We start from the raw sequence: 24,253 nt of genomic DNA on the forward strand, positions 1-24,253 counted from the left end.
CTCCCTCCCCGCTCCCGCGCGAATAACACACACAGATGGTTTACCCCACAATTGCAGGCGGAAAAACTTGCAGTCCGTAAAAAAGAACGGATCTGGAGATCTAACTATTCTAAGCAGGATAGGGAGAACTACCGCGCTGCTCGCAAAGAGTATCAAAAATCCATCTCGTCACAGAAAACCACTTATTTCTCTGAGCTTATTGCAAATTCGCAAAACAAAAGCAAAGATATCTTTAAGATGGTGAACGAGCTGTGTGACAGCGATAGAACTGTTCCTCCTGTTGTCTCCACTCAAGATATGTGTGATTCTTTAAACACATTCTTTATCAATAAAATTCTGGATATAAAACAAAGCATTATCAACTCCCCGGTTCCTCCTTCATTGGAGGACGCTTTTTTCAATCCTCACACACTTGAAGTTTTCCCATCAATTGACAACAAATTGCTGTCCCAACTGCTTACCCGAGTTAAATCAGGCTCCCCTGAGGATGTTTGTCCTCCATATATATATAGAGAAATAGGACAAACCTTGCCTCAAACTATTCTATCTGTACTGAATTCCTCACTGGTGAGTGGCATGGTCCCCCCCCGATTCAAACAGGCCCTCCTTATTCCTCTATTAAAAAAACCTGGGGCTGATCCTCAAGCCTTGGTCAACTATAGACCAATCTCTCTACTTCCATATTTGTCGAAGATATTGGAAGCGCACATCTCCACATCTTTTTCCAAATTTATAGAGGATAGTGACTATCTTGAAACTAACCAAGCAGGTTTCCGTCCCTGTCACTCGACGGAATCTGTCATTTTGGCCGTTCAAAACACATTAAGATCAAATGCGGATAAAGGCATCCACCAGGCACTGGTTCTCCTTGATTTGTCGGCCGCGTTCGACACGGTTGATTTTTCTATTTTAATTAGCCGTGTCGAGCAGGCGGGCCTCAGGGGCGCTGCCCTTGAGTGGATCACTTCCTTTATCTCGAACCGCACTCAAGCGGTTCGCTTAGGGCCTTTCACTGCTTCAAGAACCACCTCCACTTGTGGGGTCCCACAGGGATCCTCACTTTCCCCTTTGCTTTTCAATTTGTATCTGCGCCCCCTCCTTCACCTTCTAAAACAATTCAATGTCACAATCTTTAATTATGCTGACGACTTACAGCTAATTTTCCCTCTGAATACTCCTGATTCAGTCGCCCACTTTCACCAAACTATGCTTATGATACAACGCTGGATGAGCTTAAACCACCTCAAGCTCAACCCGGGTAAAACCGAGTTAATTCTTCCCGGGGACAGCAGTATCAGCTGGGGCCCCCATTATTGGCCTTTGAGCCTTGGTCCTGCCCCAGTCCCTGCTTCTTCAGTGAAGAGCTTGGGTGTTACACTTGCATCGGATCTTTCATTAAAAGCTCAAGTCGGAGCAGGTGTTTCTGCTAGTTTTTACCAGATTAGGAAAATAAAAAAGATTGCACAATTTCTGACATACTCAGCCCTTATCCAGGTCACCATTGCACTGGTACTCTCCAGGCTGGACTTTTCTAATAGTCTGTACCTGGGCCTTCCATCTGGCCTTTTAAAAAGACTCCAACTAGTGCAGAACCAGGCAGCCAGACTTGTTCTTAAACAACCTAGGCGGTGTTCCATCAGGCCAGGCCTAGAACAATTACACTGGCTGCCTGTATCTCAAAGAATCATGTTTAAGTCCGGCTGTATCATATACAAGAGTCTACAAAACATAGGGCCTCAGTTCATCAATCAGTTGGTCTCCAAATACAAGCCCACTCGCAATCTTAGATCCATCAATAAAGACTTGCTGGTTGTTCCCTCTTACAGGAGAAAGCGTCAGGGCGGCAGCTGTTTCCATTACTTAGCTGCTGTCCTATGGAACTCCCTACCACTTTCCCTTAGGCTCAGCCCAGACTTTCTAACTTTTAGACGTTCTTATAAAACTTGGCTGTTCAGACAGGCTTATTATCAGTAAGTTGTTGTGTTAGGTTCCTACTTCTACAGCGCCATGAAGCCCATGGGCGTACGTGCGCTTTACAAAAAAAACCTAACATAACATAACATAACATGCTAACATTGGGAGGCAGGCACTTTTACCAGAAATCTACTCCTCCGTGCGGTGGCTGTAAAGTTTGAAATAAATGTCTGTTCTCAAAACCTTTCCATCTTTGCATGTGTGGTGCACTGTATAGCACAAACACAAAAGGCCTGATGACAAGATGAGGCTTTATTTATTGCTCCTGATAAAAAAAGATACTAAGGGGTAAGTTATTTATCGGTTGTGATAGATAACACCTATTGAAAGATTATGGGGAATAGCATGCAGATTTTGGAGTGTAAGGCACCAAATTTTGCATGCTACAGTAAATACCTTATGCTTTCCCCTGTTACTTTTCAGCAGGTTTGACCTGCCTAGATTTAACAAAGGTTGAGTTATTAAACACATCTGATAAATAACGTATGTGTAAAATAACACTGAACTTGTAATTCTGACAGGGGTTTACACTCAGGTCAGAAAAACATCTGACTGGTAATCAGGCCCTTTTGGGGAAAGTATTAAACTCTAGCAAAGCTACGCTTTCCGTCCAGTACCAAACCTATCCTCGGAATCACGCGCACACACTCTTGCTCCTTGTGCGTTGGTGCGAGGCAGCCTTACGTGCACCAGCCCCGGAGGAGAAGAAAATCGCCACATCTAAATAGATATCTGGCTGTACTGCTTGATCCCTTTCATGGAACGCTGCACCGTGCAAAAACATAGGAAATAAGGCCCGATGCCTCTAGGGGGGATATTCACAAGGACTCAACTCCGATTTATCTCCACCTTAACGCATCAAAAGTAGAGATAGTTTGAACACCCCATTCACAAGCTGGTGCAAACTGCAGACATCGCCTGTATTCCTGTGATAACTACCCCAAAATGTATCTCCACGGTGGACACCACCAACTAACCCTAATGAGATGCAGAGTAGGCGTTCCCATGCAAAAACACATGAAAAAACCAAAACACCACTTTCACAATGAAATGCCAGATCTGCGATGCAAACCAAAACGACACGATAAGCTGCAGTAGCAGCAGGTATTTAACACCTGCCTCCTCCAGGTGTAAAGCTGGATGACGACCTGCAGTAGGCAATGAAGCGCCGCACACAGCCACACCCGAAGAACAAACTACGCCATGGAGCTACTCATCATGCAGCTCGGAGCCCCAACAGGGCCACAACATCCACCGCCACCACCCCCTGGACTGCCACCACCCCCAGTAACCACCCCATCGGACCACCGCAGAGGCAGCGCAGAGTAAGATAATGGACCGACAGAAAACGCACCAGTCTCACAGACCTAACACCCGAAGAAGTCATTGCCCACTACAGGCTCAAAAGGAAAACCATCATCCGTATCATGACCCACATCGCCCACAGGTTGACAGTTCCAACACAGCGGAGAACCAACATCCCTCCGCAGACAAAGCTGCTGCCTGTGCTGCACCTGTTGGTCTCTGGTACCTTCCAACCAACAACTGCCAGAGTCAGAGGGGTCTTACAGCCACCCCTATCAAAGTTCATCACACCTGCCCTGGATGCCATCCTCAGCTTCATACCCCAGTACCTTCACTTCCCCCACACTGCGCAGGAACAGCAGGAGACCAAGCAAGGCTTCTACGCCATAGCTAGATTCCCAGCCATGTTGGGGGCAATAGACTGAACACATGTCCCACTAGTGCCCCCTGCAGATACTGCACACCACTACCACAACAGAAAGCACATGCATTCCATCAATGTGCAGGCAAGAGTGGACCACCGGGGACTCTTCACTAATGTCTTCACAAACTACCCCGGCAGAGTGCACAATTCCTACATCTTCCGACAGTCCATCATCAACCAGCGCTTCCAGGATGGCACATATGGAACTGGACAGCTCGTTGGTAAGTGCCACGTCAACACACCACACACCTCAAAGCCACCATCACACAACGCACAACTGTGGAAATGCACACGTGACCAAACCACATACAACATGGCAATCAACATGCTCACCTACAAGACACGACAACACCACTCCATGGTGATCCTGGGCTACCCTGCACACAATACAACCAAATCATGACATCACAGCCACACAACAGCTGAACGTGAGTAGATGCAGAATGCAGCCATGTGCTAAGGATGCAAGTTACCCATGAATGGGAATGTACACGACAAGTGAGGCGTGGGTGTGCATGACAGACATGGGTAGGCAAACCACAGATATGTCCATGCAGACCACAACTGCTGGTGACTGGAGAGCAGTGAACAGTGGACGCAATCATGTCACACCAGGCTGTGGCTCAGATAGCGTAAATGTTGTTCGCTGCCTCCCGCCCTGTGTGCATGAGCGTAGTGGGTGGGCCCCGAATACACCAGGGCTGCTCAGGCGTGTGGACCAAAACCCTGTGGCGCAGAGCGTGGTTTTCTCCTAGAAAGGCGAACGTCACTGACAGGGCGGTGCCTCGCTGTCCGTCACGAGGCTGATGCCGTGGGCACCGGGGCCTGCGACCTAGTGCCCCAAGGCTGCACTACTCACCTGCCAACACCGTTGTGTGTCATAGAGGGCCCGCCATGTGCTGGGGCAAAGTCTAAGTCCCAGTCCCGCAAGCTCTGCAGCCTCCGCAGACCATCGCTGGCCCCCACGACGCTGGGCCACATCACTCCTTTCTCATGGACATACCCCACTGGTATCCCCTTTGTCACAGTAGGTCCCACATGTGGAACTGTGTCCTGAGTCCTGAATGGCAGTGACCGCAAGTCCATGGCAGCAGCCACAGCACCAGACACACTTTGATCAGTGAGGCAAAATTCAATATGGCAGACCGTCATCACGTGAGACCACTAACCCTGTGTGCCGTGAGTGACCGTCATCCTCCGGCGGAACATCATTGGTGTCTGAGCCTGTGGCCTGGGGGTTATCATCAGCAATGGGCAGGTACGGACTTGGTGTCTGGCATGAGTCTGTGGCATCCATATCCTTCATGTTGCTGGACACAGCTAGCATATGCCCTCTGCATCATGCCCTGGGGGTACAACTTCCACTGTCTTCCGAGACACTCTTTGACACACTCCTGTTACATCTACATACACCTGCTCTGCACTTGTGACCCTACCTCAGTCTCCCGCAGGTCAGCATCCCATGGCGGTGGGCCCATGTGACCGCTGTGCATCCGGGGCCACTAACCCTGTACGACTCAAGTCATCCCCCCTTGTTGTTCTGACATTGCATTTCTGAGTGCCTGATGACTGTTGGAGTTTTTGCCAGCACCAGCTACTCACTGAGGGTTGGCTTACAGCCAACCAACACACAGCCAGCAGAGGCATCACTGGATTAGTGGGCCTGACATCACATCCTTCCGAACCAAGTATTGACTCTTTTCTCCCTGCACTTTAACAGGTGATCAAGGATATGCACTCTGCCCTTGAATGATGACACCCCTCCGAGACCCGAACACACCCGCCCAGAGGCAGTACAATGCAGCCAACATAAGCACCAGGGGAATCATTGGACGCACATTTGGCGTGTTAAAGTCACGTTTCAGGTGCCTGGATGGCACAGGTGGAAAGCTCCTGTACAGCCCGGAAATCATGTGCAAGATGATCGTTGTATGTTGTGTGTTGCACAACATCTGTGTACGCAGCAAGACCACTGACTCATTGTCAGTGAAATTGCTCTCCCACCCTCACAGCTCCACCATTAAGTGAGGTGCCCCTGCCCCTGCACTCTTGAGTGTTGGTGATCGAGGCCCTCCTCCACCCACAGGTTTCCCTGCGCCTCATCCCGGGTGGTCCAGTGGTCCTCTGTCTCCTTTCTTTCTTTCTGCTCCTTCACTCGTTTTTCTCCCCTTTCTATCTTTCACCTTTCTGCACCTCTGTTCTTTTGCGCCTTATTTCTGCCCATTTCCCTTTCTCTCCCTCTGCTCCTTCACTCGTTTTCACTCGTTTTTTTCCCCTTTCTATCTTTCACCTTTCTGCACCTCTGCTCTTTTGTGCCTTATTTTTGCCCATTTTCCCTTTCTCTCCCTCTGCTCCTTCTCTCGTTTTCACTCGTTTTTTTACCCTTTCTATCTTTCACCTTTCTGCTCTTTTCTGCATCTCTGCTCTTTTGTGCCTTATTTCTGCCTATTTTCCCTTTTTTCTTTATCCCTTCTTTCCTCCCTTTACCTTTCCCCGCCGCTGCTGCCCCCGCGGCCCCTAACCCCCCAGCACGACCGGCCCAATCCAGCTCCCCTCCCCGCTCCCGCCTCCCAGCTGTCCAGCCCTCCCCGACCCCTACTTAATGGCGGCCACTGCGGGGACAGGCGAGCAAGACCACTGACTCATTGTCAGTGAAATTGCTCTCCCACCCTCGCAGCTCCACCATTAAGTGAGGTGCCCCTGCCCCTGCACTCTTGAGTGTTGGTGATCGAGGCCCTCCTCCACCCGCAGGTTTCCCTGCGCCTCATCCCGGGTGGTCCAGTGGACCTCTGTCTCCTTTCTTTCTTTCTGCTCCTTCACTCGTTTTTCTCCCCTTTCTATCTTTCACCTTTCTGCACCTCTGTTCTTTTGCGCCTTATCTCTGCCCATTTCCCTTTCTCTCCCTCTGCTCCTTCACTCGTTTTTTTCCCCTTCTATCTTTCACCTTTCTGCACCTCTGCTCTTTTGTGCCTTATTTTTGCCCATTTTCCCTTTCTCTCCCTCTGCTCCTTCTCTCGTTTTCACTCGTTTTTTTACCCTTTCTATCTTTCACCTTTCTGCTCTTTTCTGTATCTCTGCTCTTTTGTGCCTTATTTCTGCCTATTTTCCCTTTTTTCTTTATCCCTTCGTTCCTCCCTTTACCTTTCCCCGCCGCTGCTGCCCCCGCGGCCCCTAACCCCCCAGCACGACCGGCCCAATCCAGCTCCCCTCCCCGCTCCCGCCTCCCAGCTGTCCAGCCCTCCCCGACCCCTACTTAATGGCGGCCACTGCGGGGACAGGCGAGCAAGACCACTGACTCATTGTCAGTGAAATTGCTCTCCCACCCTCGCAGCTCCACCATTAAGTGAGGTGCCCCTGCCCCTGCACTCTTGAGTGTTGGTGATCGAGGCCCTCCTCCACTCGCAGGTTTCCCTGCGCCTCATCCCGGGTGGTCCAGTGGACCTCTGTCTCCTTTCTTTCTTTCTGCTCCATCACTCGTTTTTCTCCCTTTTCTATCTTTCATCTTTCTGCACCTCTGTTCTTTTGCGCCTTATTTCTGCCCATTTCCCTTTCTCTCCCTCTGCTCCTTCACTCGTTTTCACTCGTTTTTTTCCCCTTCTATCTTTCACCTTTCTGCACCTCTGCTCTTTTGTGCCTTATTTTTGCCCATTTTCCCTTTCTCTCCCTCTGCTCCTTCTCTCGTTTTCACTCGTTTTTTTACCCTTTCTATCTTTCACCTTTCTGCTCTTTTCTGTATCTCTGCTCTTTTGTGCCTTATTTCTGCCTATTTTCCCTTTTTTCTTTATCCCTTCTTTCCTCCCTTTACCTTTCCCCGCCGCTGCTGCCCCCGCGGCCCCTCCCCCCCAGCACGACGGCCCAATCCAGCTCCCCTCCCCGCTCCCGCCTCCCAGCTGTCCAGCCCTCCCCGACCCCTACTTAATGGCGGCCACTACGCGGCCGCGCCGCTGGTGCACCGAAGGCGCATCAAAGGCAAGCACGTCTGCGCCCGTCTGCGACCCGTCCGCGACCAGCACCAGGAACCCTGGACCTCCGCCCCACCAACGCTACGACCCAGCAGCACTCCACGCACTCAACCCAGGCTGCAACAACAACTGCAAGCTAGCATCACCAGCCGACACCCATGGACCCTTCAGCTGTCACCGCTGCCGGCACACCTGCAGCACCGCCAAGAATACGGATCCAGCACAACCCGCCCACAAGAACACAACCGAACTGAAGACCCTGCAATGCATCCTCCTCAACGTCCGATCCCTCCACAAACACGCCACAGAAATCTGGGACCTCCTCGACAGCACAACCCCAGACGTAGCATTCTTCACCGAAACCTGGACCAACACCACCTCGGGACCGGACATCGCCATCGCCATCCCCCAAGGATACAAGATCTCCAGGAAGGACCGCCCCATCCACCCAGGAGGAGGAATCGCCATCGTCCACAAATCCAGCCTCCGCCTGAGCACACTCCCTGACGAGTCCACAGAACTGATGGAACACCTTCACTTCAAGATACTGGCCAGCCCTACCGCCGCCCTTCGAGGAACCCTCATCTACCGAACCCCTGGGCCCCGCGGACCCTTCGCCAACTCCATCACGGACATTATCTCCCCGCAGGCCATCGCATCCACCAACTACACCCTGCTGGGAGACCTCAACTTCCACCTCGACAATCAACTGGACCCCAACACCACATCCCTCCTGGACAACCTCCACAACATTGGACTCCGCCAGATCGTGACCGAGCCCACGCACTCAGCAGGACACAGCCTCGACCCCCTCTTCACTACAGGAAACTCCATCACCTTCAGCCACACCACCGAACTCCCATGGACCGACCATCGTTGCGTCCACTTCACCTTCAGAACACCCACCATCCACAGACACCAGCACCTGCTTCCACAAAGAAACTGGACCAAAATCACCGATGACCAGCTCACCTCCTCACTCAACAACTCCACCCCAACCATCGCGGAAATGACGACCCCAACACCGCAGCCCGAACCCTGCATAAATGGATCTCGGACAACACCAACACCATAGCCCCCCTCAAGAAAAACAACAATACCCGTGCCAAGAAAGCCAGATGGTTTACCACGAACTTCGAGAGTCCAGGCACACATGCCGCCGCCTCGAAAAGGCCTGGAGAATCACCAAATCCACAGAAGCCCACAACAACTTCAGAGCCGCCACCAACGCCCACCATCAACTCATCAGAGAAACGAGGGAAAAAGCGATTGAAGACAGAATCTCCACCCACGCACACAACAGCAAGGAACTCTTCAGCATCATCAAGGAGTTCGCCCAACCCACCAGCGAGTCTACCGACATCCCTCCCTCACAAGACCTCTGCGACAAACTCAGCATCTTTTTCCACCACAAAATCAAGAGCATCTACGACAACTTCGACGAAGACAACCAACACACTGAACCCTCACCAACCACCCCCAACACCCGGAAACCAGCGATTGATGACTGGACAGCCCTCACCACCGAAGACACACTGAAGACAATGAAGTCAATCCACTCAGGGGCCCCCACGGACCCCTGCCCCCACCACATCTTCAACAGAGCAGGCAACACCATCGCACCCATGCTCCGCCAAACCATCAACCGCTCCCTGGCGACCGCCTCATTCCCCGATGACTGGAAACACGCCGAGGTCAACCCCCACCTAAAGAAACCCTCAGCGGACCCCACCGACCTCAAAAACTACAGACCCATCTCCCTGCTCCCGTTCCCAGCGAAAGTCATCGAGAAAGCCATCAACAGCCAACTCGCCACATTCATTGAAGAACACAACATCCTCGACTCCTCCCAATCCGGCTTCAGAAAAAACCACAGTACGGAAACCGCCCTCCTCGCCGCAACAGACGACATCCGCACCTTACTGGACAAGGGAGAAACAGTAGCCCTCATCCTCCTCGACCTATCAGCGGCGTTCGACACAGTCTCCCACCGCACCCTAATACGCAGACTCTACGATGCAGGAATCCAGGACAAGGCCCTCGACTGGATCTGCTCCTTCCTCTCCAGCAGGACGCAGCGGGTCAGACTCCCCCCTTTCCTCTCGGACCCCACACCTATCACCTGCGGAGTCCCCCAGGGCTCCTCCCTCAGCCCGACGCTCTTCAACGTCTACATGGCTCCACTTGCCCCCATCGTCAGAACCTACGGACTCAACATCGTGTCATATGCAGACGACACCCAGCTCATCCTCTCCCTATCCAACGAGCCCAACACCGCCATACGCAACTTTCGAGAAGGCATGGAAGCCGTCGCCAAATGGATGAAAAACAGCTGCCTACAACTAAACACCAACAAAACAGAAGTACTCATCATGGGCCCAAACCCCGACGCCTGGAGTGACACCTGGTGGCCCACCGCCCTCGGAAACCCGCCAACCCCCACAGACCACGCACGCAACCTGGGAATCATCCTGGACTCCGAGCTCAAAATGGACCGCCAGATCAACTCTGTCTCATCTTCCTGCTTCCACACCCTCCGCCTCCTTCGTAAGACCTTCAAATGGATCCCCCTCGAACACCGAAAGACAGTCACTCACGCCCTGGTCACCAGCAGACTCGACTACGGCAACGCACTCTACGCCAGAATAAACAAAAACCTCATCCGCAAGCTACAGAACATCCAGAACGCCGCCGCAAGACTGGTGCTCAACCTGCCAAAACACTGCCACATCTCCCAGCACCTGCACACACTCCACTGGCTCCCCGTCGAGGCGAGAATCACCTTTAAGATGCTCACCCACGCACACAAGGCCCTCCACGGCACCGGACCAGCATACCTGAACAGCCGACTCAAATTCCACGCACCCCAAAGGACCCTAGGATCAGCCCAGCTTTCCTACGCTGTGGTCCCCCGCACCAGAAAGACCAGATCGGGAGGCCGCTCCTTCTCCTTCCTCGCGGCCAAAGCATGGAACGCCCTTCCGCTCCACCTCAGACAGACAACATCGCTCCCCATCTTCGCAAGAAACCTCAAAACCTGGCTCTTCGACAGACCCCCTCCTTGATGGAATGGAACCTGCACCCCCCCAACCCCCCCCCACCCCTAGCGCCTTGAGACCCTTACGGGTGAGTAGTCGCGCTTTAACAAACTCCTGATTGATTGATTGATTATGCACCAATGCACCATGGAACCCAGTTCCAGATGTACCGGATGATGATAGGGACGATGGGGCAGGTGGCCCACATCCCACTGTAGCTGCGACAGGAATGGCCCGTAGGAACACCATCATTGACAATTACTTCTCATGAGCACGTGACATTGTGGCTGTCCCTGGCAATCATAGGACAGTACAAAATGTCCAAAAATACAGTAGGTGTGAATAAAAGATATTTGCAGGTTACAGGTTGTACTTGTACATTGTAATGTCACAGTTTCCTGCTGTGCCAGATGTGATTTGCAATGTTGTGATATTTTCGGCACCAGTAGTGTCCTTTGTTCTGTTGTGGAGGTGTTGCTGTTTATACGGGGATGTTGTCAATGTCGAGGTACACTTCTACTTATGTGCATATTCTGCACAGTGGTTGGTTCGCTCCTGCGGCTCTTATTTGTCTGCCACTGTCAGTCCTGTGCTTCCATGGTGCTGGGATGTGGCGAGCTTGGGTAACTTGTACTCTTTGTCGAGTTGTGACTCTTGGGCATGGTTTGTCCACAGATGTGTCATTGACGTCAGAGGTTGTTTGTGCAGGTGGTTGTGTCCGAGTGTGACCTGCTCCTTTCCAGTTGTGGTCCGCACTCAACCACCTCAGTATCGTGGACAGCAGCCATGCTTCTCGTCATGTGGTGTCTCTTGCATTGTCAGTGTGGCTGACGTATATGCATGTTTGCTATATTTTACACGTTTGTATGTGTTGGTTGTCGGCTTGTTGATGTGTTTTGTGGGTGCCCCTTTGGGCACATGGTGTACATGGGACTACTTGGTGTTTGTGTGTGTGCTGAGGTGTTCCCGTGGGATCAGGGACATGATTGTGATTCATTGTGGGTGTGCAGTGTTCTCTGCTTAATTGTGCATGTGTGCCATTGGGCCTGTCTCCCCCCGTCCACCCACCCCCTGGTCGGTGTGCACCCTGTTGATGTGGTGTCGGGTCATGTTGGACAGTGTCCGGATCCCCGACTCCTGTCATCGTCTCCAGCCTGGTGGGTGTGGCCATCATCTTCTCCATGTCATTCAGCTCCTGGTGTTCTGCTGGCCCCCTCCTCCGGAGTGCATTGCTGCTTCTGTGTTGGCAGCAAGTTTCTGCTTGGATTTGCCATTCACATCAGTCCAGGGCCCCATGTGCTTTTCCATTCTCCTCCTCTGCCATGAGATGGCCTTCACATGGTCCGAGGTGGTGTGCCATCTTTGCCTCTTTGTTGCCAATGACACGTTGGAGGTGACGTACAGTTGCTGGAAGTGTTCTGGCTCATCTGTGCCGATAATCTTGTTTTCCTGGCGACTGTACCCTGTCTTCCTCATCCTCTTTTCATTGGCCTTCCACAGGCCCAGTGTGTTCCTCAGTGGGAATTGTGGGGTTCATGTTGTCCTCTGCAGTGGATCAGGGTGCATCCGTGGTACTCAGCAGTTGATGTCGTTTTTTTAGTGGCATTTTCCTCTGCTGTTCTTGTGCTTTTTCCCATGTGGGTATTGCTGGCATCTCGCTGGTTGTCACTGTTTTCTTATCGCATTTGGGCACATCGCGTCTTTTTACGCATTGTCGTTTGTGTTTTTATCTCCGTTGTGGTGGTTGTATTGCGGACATTGGCAGTGTTTTTGCCAGACTATTGCATGCTACCACCTTGTTGTGAATTCCATGTTAACAGGGGTTTATTTCCCACGATGGGCTGTGATGTGTAAAGTGTGCGTTAACATTTTTTGGTGATGTTTAGCACACATTCTTGTGAATATATCCCTAGGACTGTTATGAACGAAGTGCAGAGGTTACCATAAGACAATCTTTTTATGACCAAAGTGGTCATTCAAGGTTGAATTGATCACAATAATCTAAAAATTACTTCATTTCATCCATGTTTATACCGCCTGTATAGTGTTGACGAATTGTTGAAGGAAACATGGATGGATATAATGTTATATTATAGGCACAGCTTCCTTTAAGGACTGTTTTCCATGTGCATAGGCCCCTTTATAGAACTGAGTACTAATGGGTAAGGCTGTGGGCTGTGATGTGTAAAGTGTGCGTTAACATTTTTTGGTGATGTTTAGCACACATTCTTGTGAATATACCCCTAGGACTGTTATGAACGAAGTGCAGAGGTTACCATAAGACAATCTTTTTATGACCAAAGTGGTCATTCAAGGTTGAATTTATCACAATAATCTAAAAATTACTTCATTTCATCCATGTTTATACCGCCTGTATAGTGTTGACGAATTGTTGAAGGAAACATGGATGGATATAATGTTATATTATAGGCACAGCTTCCTTTAAGGACTGTTTTCCATGTGCATAGGCCCCTTTATAGAACTGAGTACTAATGGGTAAGGTCTGATCAAGCGAACCGCATTTAAATAGAGTTGATCAGAAAGAAAAACGTTACCAATGTGGACAGCGATATCAGGATAAGCTAACTGATCAATTGGGAACTTTGGACCAACATCTCCCTTTACGATGGTGCTCAAAACAAGTGTGTTCTAATATGTGTCCTTCTCTATTTCCTGAGCCACAGCGCATGAGTCTTACGCATATATAGTTGTTATATTCTCTAGTACTTCTATCTTTCATGTTATACTCCTCGCACATTTATGTAATCCTTGAGAGAATCATGTCCCCTCTTGCCCTTTCCTTTTGTTCCCCCCTCCTTCATTTCCCAGTTGGTACTACCCTGCTGTAGGGCCAGAGGCTGCCTTAGAATGTTGAGGTGGGTAACCTGACTGAGAGGAGAAAAGAGAACGCTGCGCCCTGTAACCTGAGCTGTTTATTGGTGGTAGAGTGGAGACCATAATAAAGTCTTATCTTGACTTACCTTTGTTCCAGTCTTCTTTGTAACAAAAGTGCTACATAAATTGTGATGTTATTGATTAGCTATTACATCCTGACAGCTCTGCTTTTGGCAGCTACCAGTTTCTTCACATGATATGATAATGAGGAGGAGGAAGGGCGTGTGGCACATTTTGGAAAAGATATGAAGATACTAATGGAAACATAGACAATAGCATTTTTGGACCTAACAAAAAGACGCCTCCTCGTCCTACAGGAGCCATTTCTCTTTATAGCTCCCAACGCCTACCAATAATTACGCAAAATTAACAGGTTCATTAGGCAGCAATGTTCACTCGTAATTCACTTCACACCATTTTCCAGGGAGAGGTGCATGAATAGTTCAAAGAAAGGAGTAGCACGTGAGCTTTTTAAGCACGTGGCATATATTAATTTAGAGGCATTCCTTTTCTTAAGTTGGCTATTTTTGACTGCATCTTCGGAAATTGCTTCTGTGTTGAAATGTCGTTTAAACCTTTACATTTTAAAGTAGGAATTATCCGATGTTCTGGTTTAATGATGTTAGCTTACTCGTTCCTTACTGCGGTTTCACACAATATTCCTCTCAGACATTTACCCACCTTGCCACCCTCCCAGCATGAGGCTGAGATGGCATCCACCTGATTTTCAGCACATAACTCCATACACTGCGATCTAGATTAGATTCATCCACTCGATCTATCAAATTAGCAATTATCCTTTAAAAGAAATTGTACCAGTCCTTCTAGCCAACTGAATTTGTATTTTAAGGGTTCGGCTATTGGATAAGTGCCTAGGCCCACATGCATCAAGCATTTTTGTAGTCCCAAACGGTGCGATTCCTTAAAATCGGCCGTTTGCGAATGCAAAAGTGCTTTTTGGGATGCATGAAGCAATTTTAGAATTCGTAACATTGTTGCGAGTTCTAAAATTGTGGGTGCTTTTAAGAAGTCGCATATGTGCGATTTCTTAAAAGCAATGCATCATGTCCTTAGGACATGTGTGTGTGAAACATGATGCGAAAAATACATTTTCATACATTACAAAAATACATTTTCTAATTTTCTAAGCAATTTGCTGATGCCTTCCCATTGACTCCTATGGGCCTTTTGGCCCATAGGAATCAATGGGAATTGCGAAAATTTACTTAAGAATTCGGTATTCATTTGGGATTCGGTAAAAATTGCGATTTTTACCGAATCCCAAATGAATACCGAAAATAATGATGCATAGCATTTTGCACTTCTTAATTTGCGATTCCTTATTTTTCGCAAATTAGGAAGTGCAAAATGTAACAATGATGCATGTGGGCCCTAGCCTTTTTGATAAGGCTCTTTCTTAGGTTTGGTGTAGAGGCGGTAGCAGCCATTTAGTCTCATGTAATAAAAGAAATCATAATTAAATACATATATACTACATACATCGGTCTGTTTAACTGTCATTCACATTTGGCTTCCACCCACAACATCCTACACAGTTTGGTAATGGATCAACCGACTTCAGCAATTGGCTGTCTTACACTGTGAGTGCCTGTATTTGGCTTGTCCATGTCCTAGACTAGAAAAAAATGCACTTCAGTGCCAGGGTTGGTGTGACAATGCTTGACTTTCTGAATGACTTCTCTTTCTATTATGTAGCCTTATATAATGTATTTCTCTTTCTTGTGTGTTTAAACTATGTCTGCAAACTGCTCGAAAAGGAATATTTCCCCATTGATGTACATTACAATTTTAAATGGTTTCTGTACTTATTCTAAGCACACCTATCTGCTAGAAAGCACACATAATGTTCTATGAAAGTTATATGCGATAGCTATTTTTTTTAAATATAAAGCAATTGGGTGCCATGTTCAAAGAGTAGCATACTCTTTTGTGCTTCTTTATATTTTTGTGGCTTATGCATGCAATGAGCAATTAAGAAAAGTGGATCCAACACCTCATATTGGCAAGGCTAGACTTACTTGCTTTGCCAATGATTGTCTGTTTAATTATAATGAATATGTTGCTTCAAATAGTCGTGTAAACAATGCAACATAAATTAAGTAAAATCGCTGTTATTGCAGGACTAAAGCAGTTTTAGATGTTTGCTGGTATTTTTTATTGCGCATTGTGCTTTTGGCCGAGAGAACATTGGCTCCATTCATTGGAGGTCTCCCAAGGTGAGGTACGCACATGCTGGAAATGCTCACAGATATTGGACTGTCAAGTGCTTCTTGAATTAAAAGGTCTATCTGTGTTGTGGATTTCTGATTTGTAAGTGGGGTGACACCCTGTCGTTTCTAGGTACCTAACTCCTGGGTACTTCCAGCCGGATTGTGGTTTAAAATATGTGGCAGCAAATACAATGAAAACCAGCATCAGGTGCAAATCTAAAAACCTGCCAATTCTTTTTAAATTCAATCACATGGCTTATTGAAGCCAAATTTGTGTTAGAAGTGTGAGGTAGAGAGTAATTCACTACCGCCACTCTGATGTAGACATGTTTGCTAACAGAAAGCTTGGCAAAACGATGAGCAAACACAAATAAATAGCTGTAGTCACAATACGTTACTTGTTTGAAAAAACTGAAATAGTTAGAATTAGCAGCATTTTGGTAATGGCATTATTTCTGTGGAAAAAAGCTGAATAATGTCTGGGAAAAATCAAGTTGCTCTGGGGCAAAGTACTCTAAATTACTGAATTAGCAGTGCTGGAAAACAATGTAAAATACTACTTACAGTAGTCCCATAAAAAAAAAAGATCACGCCGGTTGCTATACACCTTACACTTCAAAACATCAGCATTTACTATGTTCTGTGATGAAGGTCGTATCTGCTGCCTATTTGTTGGGTGGTTGGTACCCTGTGCAGAACGGGGAACCCTGATAATGTAAATAGAGTGCATAAAAGATCTCTTTCCACCGCATTGATCTCAACATGGTGGGGGCCATATTATAGTAGTGGCGGCACCCCTAAGGACTTGACTGGGAATGTTTTTTCTATGGGACAATGAGATGTTGTGTCTTATGTATGCCTTAGTTTTCAATTCCATATGCATATTAAGTTATAAGTCATAATATATTTCTTTCAAGTTATGTACTACATCAAACTTAGCTGTGTACTACATACTTGGTTCCACAGGGTTTTATCTTTGAGTAATCATGTCTTCTGGAAATTCTGAAGAAAGTTACATATAAGACAGCAGTATACATCTATTTATAGCATACCACGTTGTATATCATGTCCACATTGCTAACGAAAACATAAAGTGAAGTTGATTACAGTAGACCACGCATAACATAACATTGTAGCTAGATAAAAGTAAATAACGTGAATGTTCTGGGTGACATTCTAAGCAATTCGAGCTTTGATCTTATTGTCTTTTTGAGAATCCCTCAGAGAACATATATCTCAATATTCACTATCTACAATTCTGTATATCGTTTACTGGTTGAGATTGTATGCAATGTATCTAAAGCATATTAATTATCATGTTTATCAACCAGATTAGGTTGTGAACTTTCCGCGCCACTGTTGGTAATTTCTCAATGGTTCTGGAAAACAAATATTATAATTTGGAATCTTCATTAAGCATTTCGGTCCACAGGTAGATTTTTGCCACTTCTTGTTGTACCTTTCCTATTTAAGTTGATGTGAATTGAGCAATCTGTGAGCAACTTCAGACTTTGAACTCAATAGAGCAACATGTTTAAAAAATAGGCAGTATTGATTATATCCACCTTTAATATTAGAGCAAACGAAATCACAGTTTAGAATAACATTGAATGCTTGGCTATTGTTCAGGTATCGGACAGCAGATTGTCTTTATTTTTACTGTCTTCGAACATTTGTTGGAAGTCCTGCAAGAGACTGTAATATCTGGCAAAGGAGAGAGTTATGCAGTAAGAATTTATCTTTAGGATTCTAGTTATAAAGGTGTATGCAGTAGTGGTCTGTGGGTACCTGGGCTGTCTGCTGAGGGGTGTTTTTTAGATGAGGTTTGATCAGTTTCTGCGGTCTGAGGTAAGCTACTAATGCCAACCAAGTTGTTCCCCTGGAAGAGGTCATCAGCACCCATAATGTCTGTACATTCCTTAAATCTGTTTGAAAGCTAGAGTTCACTTTGGCTGTGGCTGGGGTACAATCAGCGCTTTTGGCCATTCATGACTTTTTTGTTGACTGCCCAGAGTGACAGTGAGTATGGGATTGATGCGTTATGCTTGCTTTTTTGTTTATTAAAATGTAATCAAGACGGGTATTTTCTGTTTTGCGTTTCTGGGTTTCTATGTGAGGATTATTTTTGTCACTCCTGATTTACTTTGTCTTGCTGAATAAGAGATTGTCTGATTTATTGGGCCTGGGCAGCTGAGGAATTATTGCTTCCACTTTGCCAGGCTTGTGGATTTAGTGGCTGTTTTTTATGTTACCGAAGAATTGAAACCTATATCTATTTCTATGATATGAATATTCCCTTAGTTGAATTCTCTGATGTGTGTGTTTCTGGGAGAGATATTACTTTGTTAGATATAGAGGGCCAGATGTAGGTAAATACCATTTACCGATTCTAAAATACCGAATTTTACCCTTTCGGTATTTTTGAATGGGTAAATGGTATGTAGGTATTAATTCGGTAATTTTTACCGAATGTGTAAAATTCGGTAAATACCGATTCGGTATTTACCGAATCAGTATTCCCCATTCATTCCTATGGGCCTCCAGGCCCATAGGAATGAATGGGGAATACCGATTTGGTAAATACCGAATCAGTAAGGGGGGAAGACCTACAAGGGTGGCAGGGTGTCACATTGACACCCAGTTGCACCCCTGAATAGTGCATGGGTGCACATGTGGCACACATACATGCCCTGCATGTATGTCTGCGACATGGCACTGTTAAAAAAGCACAAAATTGCTTTTTTAACGGTTTTCGTTATTTACCACCAACTTGTAGTTGGTGGTAAATAACGAATCCTTACAGGTGAAAAGCACTCACTTGAGTGCTTCCTACATTTCAGATTCGGTAATTTACCGAATCGGTAATTAAGAATTCAGTAATTTACCGAATTCCTAAGTACCGGTTGGTAAATTACCGAATCTGAAATGTAGCCACCTACATCCCAAATGCCTAACACCAGTCCGTAACGGCCGAAATTCGGTAATTTCTGCCGTTACTGACCGGTATTAGGGTTCCTACATCTGGCCCAGAATTTCCTATCTCTTTTCCTATTCTCCAATTCGTGGTAGGGAGTTCAAGAGAAACCATTTTTTGTTTGAATACATTTGCAGCACAATACACCGAGTGTTGCTTGAAAGGTAATAAACATGGATTTCGTTAAATGCCTCTAGTAGTATGCAGATGGTATTTGAATGAGAAACAGAGCTTCTTAGTTTATTTAGACATAAGTGTGTGTATTAGAGCTTTCATTTATCATCTTATTAATTAGTAATCTGCAACTAATTATGTAGCATCTGAACTGCAGAGTTAATTAATGTGTTCTCAGAATGTGGTAAATTGGCATTAGTGGTGAATTGATGATTGTGGTTTATAAGAGGCTGAAAAATTAACAAAATTTAGATGTTAAAGATAGCGTGAATTAGCTTATCACTGGTGCTTTCACATCAGCCATTAGAGGCATAACATCTCAAGTCTGTGTATTGTTAATGGGGTTTGGGAAAAATGACATGATGACATACACCTTTATGAAGTATTCCCTTTATGGGGAGATGTCGTTTTAGGTTCTCAGTAATAAATCTGTATTTTATGCCTTCTTTCAACACTGTAGAGATTATATCGCAAAAAACAAACGCCTAAAGTTGGGTATGAAGTAATTAAATCATTTATTTATTTATTTATTTATTTATTAATACAACTTGTAGAGCGCGTGCGTTTGCCCGTAGGCGTCTTGGCGCATTTTAAACAGCGTAGGATGAAAATGTATCTGCATGCTGGAGCACATAAAAAACACATTTTTTTAACTATGCTTCTATAAAAATATGCATCTTCATAATACCCCTATAGGTTTAGAAATCTTACAGTAAGTCATGTATGCACAACAGGAAACTCTGTGCAGCTTCTGTGCAAAGCGAAGCTCTCTGTAAAATGAGAGAGACCAGACATTTAGGGCCAGATGTACGACCATACTAGTGGTTGTTATTATGGCGCACCATCTCCAAGGGATCACCGATAGCACGTTCCGCTCGTGTTTATCGTGCATGTGTGTGTACATGTTATAAAGCCCTGACACATAGGCCAAGGCTCTTCCTAAGTAGCGTAGGACATGCACACAAGGGAATACCTAATTTACAGAGCAGGACTGCTGACATTATTTCAGGAAAGGCTGCAATCACTCACACTGCTTCCTCCATCACACTGCTGGGCACCAAACCCCAAGGCAAGATAAGGGCAACGTTCTGGTCACTCACGCACAACACAAACTTACCTCCCACACCGGATCACAACAAATACAACACTGTCAATCACGCATTCCCTACGCTATAGCGTGTTACCCATCCGACAATACACAACAGGGAAGGGGGTGTTTACATGAATGATGAAATACAATGCAAAGATGCTTGCAACACCTAATTAAATTTTAAATTGCCAAAGAAGCTCAAAAAGGCTCTTTGAACTTTCGATGCAATTTCAGTACTCTAGACCTAGAAGTCTCCTGAACAAGTTTTCACAGGCTATAAATTTTACAGCTAAATTACTAGAAGCCAGGAGGATACAGCCCACTGATTGCATCTGAGGTAGAATAACATTTGAGAATCTTTGACTTATTATTAAGGAAGATATATTCATGATTTCATGATTTGAAGTTGGTGACTAATTCTTCAGGTGCTTTGCTCCACATTGTCCCTTTGATGCAAAAATAAATTACATCACAAAGGACACTCCCAATATGCCGCTTAAGAAGTACTATATCTTCTGAGTGCAGAACATGATCATAACAAATTTACCAAAAATACATGGTCCTCAAGAGCACAACGTGAGTTAATGTTAAAAAAATCGTATTTCATGTGAATTAAAATTCTTGCTTTTTCACAGCTTTTTGCAATCTTTGCATTTGCAACATGTGGTGGCTACTCTGGAGAACTGAGACTCAGCGTGGCTTGTGCAAACAAGAGTGAGAGCGACCTCAAGATCGATGTACCCTTCTCATACCCCTTCAGGTAAACACCTTTGGCTATCTAAAGTGTTAAAATTAACCTATTAATTTATATACCTTTGGTAATCAGCAATATGCATATAATGCTACATTAAGTAACCAAGATGACCTTCTGCTGCATTTCATGTTCATTTTGACAGCTGAATGTAGGTGGGAAGCTGTACATATCCAGAAAGCAGACAGAAATTCCCTCTGTGTGCATACATGTAAATTACTGGTGGATTAAATATGATTTTACAGCTCTGAACTGCAATTTTGTTTATGTTTTGGATTTATAAAGTACATGGATGCCTGAGGGCCTCCCCGCACAGGTGAGTGCTGAACTGAGTAACTGTGCCCACTAATGCATTAAAGAAGAAATACAAAGTCTCAAATAAACTTCCTTTGGGATACTTCAATTGCATACCATATTACTGCCACACCACATGCAACACTGAAATTTCACCAAATTAATATCACAGTAGCCAAATAAATCCAATACGAAAATATTTATTGGGTTGGTTTAAAAACGTTCTTCCTTCTTTTTGATTTTTTGGTAATCACTAAAATATATAAAATACAATACCCACAGGAATATCAAACATTAAAATCACATATATGGGAAAACGTGCAAGTCAGTCTGTGCAAGTTCAAAGACAATCATGGGCAATAATTCAACATTAAATCTTGTTGTCCTTTTCATATGTTCCACAACGGTCCATATGATTCACGAAAACTTTTATTTACAAGTAGTCCAAGAAGCGACGCGTTTTGGAGGCATACACATGTCCAACCTCCTTCTTCAGGCTTTACTACTAATTTCTCCCAACACTTTTGTCAAGGTATAGACAGGTGGGCTATCACAGGTAATCTCCTTTTCTGACAGTGTTTAGCTACAACAATACCATATAGAGGGGACAAGTTTCCACTCTCACTTGTGCGATCATGTATAGTGACAGTTTATTATTGTCACAATGTATTTCTGAACTTCCCTTTGTTCTAACTTATGCGAGGGCATTTATCCATTGGTGACATATGGGGAATGAATATATGAATCACCCAACAGTTGTGTTCTTAAATAAGAAGATCACACGCTATTTGTTTCGGTGACTCAGGTTGGCTTTATAGTACAAGTAAATAAGCTTGATTATTTATTCTACAAAAAAAATCGCCTATACGCGCTACGTTTGTCGATAAGACGAACGTAGCGTGTATAGGAGATTTTTGAATCCCGATACTTAGGGAAAAAAAGCACCGAACCACTCGGTTGCTCAAGTATCAGGTTGAAAAATTGGTACGATGCTTCTTTTGCCCAAGTATCAGGATATATATATATATATATATATATATATATATATATATATATATATATATAGTGCTAATTAAATATTACAATAATATATGCTTTGGAACTTTATTTAAATTGAAAAAAGGAAAAAAAAAATCTTTTGTTCTCAAGATGAATAAATTATTAACTAAACCCGTCTGACTTATGATATTTGTAACTCATAAACGTACTGTTTTGTTATATGCAGATTTGGAGAAGTAGTCATGTTTGCTTGCTTTGTGTATCTTTCCCTGTACTCTTCTCCAAATAATTCTAGCTATTCAGGGACTGTCTTTTTTCTGTAAGTGGGAGATCATTCCACAACTTAGGTATCAATTGTGCAAATGATCTTCCTCCCCATATTGTCCTTTTGACTCCGGTCATGCTGAGGAGATGTAATTGAGAGGATTTTAAGAGGCTGGCTGGAACATTTGTACATACAAGATTGCTGAACTTTACTAGACCTTTATTTTTTACGGTCCTGTGTGCAATACAGAGGGATATGAACTTGATTCTTCCCTCAAATGGCAGCTAATGGAGCTGTTTAAGGATTCTCTTACTCAAATGTAGCTAGGTACCTTTAGCAGGAGCCGTGCTGCTGCATTTTGTACCACCTGAAGTCTCTTCATTACATACTTAGGTGAGCCCACATAAAGAGAGTTGCTATAGTCCAAATGCGAGACTATGAGGGACTGAGTCATAGTTTTTCTTAAATGATCTAGAAACAGAGCTAGTATCTTCCTGATCATTCTGAGCAGCCCAAAGCAGATTCCAGACACTGTTTGCTTTATGATCCATTACTAGGGCTCTATCCATCCAAATTCCCAAGGTTTTTTTTTTAGAAGAATTGGGGTCAAGAGGGTTGCCCATACCATTTGGCCAGCTATCCAATGGTCTGGTATGGCCAAGTTTCCTAGTATTATTAGTTCTGTCTTGTCACCGTTTAGCTTTAAGCAACAGTCTGACATCCATTAAACCATTCTATCCGGGCAAGGTACCAATTGTTGGTTTTCAGAATTGGGACTATTTGTCAGAGAGGCAACCAACTGGGTGTTGTCTGTACATGAGACCACCAAGATGACGAACTCCTGCACTATAGAGGCAAACTGTCGAACTTACATGTTAAACAGGGTAGGGCTGAGTGACAATCCCTGTGACACTCAACATATAGTTGGCAGGATGTTTGAATAGCAGGCTTTTTCCATAACTTGATAAGATCTGTTTTCCAGGAAAGAGATGAGCCAATCCATCACTCTATTCTGAATTCCTAGTTTCTTATCTTTCAAGAGGGCATGATCAACGGTGTTGAATGCTGCACTCATGTCAAGCGGTAGGATAGCGGCAGAACCTCAATTATCTAGAAGAGCTTTAAGCTCCTCTATAACCACCAAAAGTGAAGCTTCTGTGCTATGCTGAGCACGAAGGTCCAATGTGTGCCCTTTGTCATGTGTAGGAGCCGACACATATTAATTTTGCCTCCTTATTTTACTAATTTCATTATGTTTTCCTTTATAAATCTATTATAAGTTTACTGTGCTTTAAGACTTATCTTGAGGCCAGTTTATGGGTAGAGACTATCTGTGTATGGATTGCTGACTGTGGTATCAAGGTGTGACTCTGTCCAAAGCACTGGTTCTCCAAGGCACCACGCATGACAAGAGCCCTTGAAAATTGTCCTACAAGTGATGCCATGATAAGAGGAATTTCTTGAAAATAACACAATACTTTCAGTGCTCTTCAATTAGAACAATAGGAAATGCCTTCCAATTAGAATGCAGAGGCCACACCATTTGAATCACAAGTCAAAAAGTATGCACATTAAATGGGTAGTACATTTAAGGACTCGGTACCTCGTTTTCTTCTGTACACCTGATGAAAGAAGACCAAAGCATGCTCATTATTGTGCACCAGAGTTCTGCAGCACCTGATGGGTGCTGGATACTCAGTATCATCTGTGTTGTTGTGTCACTGATGCCACATCGAGATGTACGTGTTGAGAGGGAGGAAGGTTGACACCCTTTTCAATGAAATTCACTTATGGACTACACTTTCCCTCTCGGGGAACCTTGTTTCCACACAAAGGTAAAGGGCAGTTGTTCTGGTGATTCAGTCTCTGAAAGCACC

General features: G+C 45.3%; 1 protein-coding gene across 2 annotated transcripts in view; it reads left to right on the top strand.

Annotated features, from left to right (window-relative positions):
* Positions 1-24,253, top strand: part of SYNPR (synaptoporin) — a 734,696-nt gene that overhangs the window by 596,170 nt on the left and 114,273 nt on the right. For both annotated transcript variants that reach the window (XM_078661539.1, XM_078661540.1), the window contains one exon: positions 20,703-20,827. In XM_078661539.1, the coding sequence (XP_078517665.1) occupies positions 20,703-20,827 (125 nt within the window). The remainder of the gene's footprint in view (positions 1-20,702; positions 20,828-24,253) is intronic.

This window comes from Lissotriton helveticus, chromosome 9 (assembly GCF_964261635.1).
Source record: "Lissotriton helveticus chromosome 9, aLisHel1.1, whole genome shotgun sequence".
NCBI classification, from domain to species: Eukaryota; Metazoa; Chordata; class Amphibia; order Caudata; family Salamandridae; genus Lissotriton; species Lissotriton helveticus.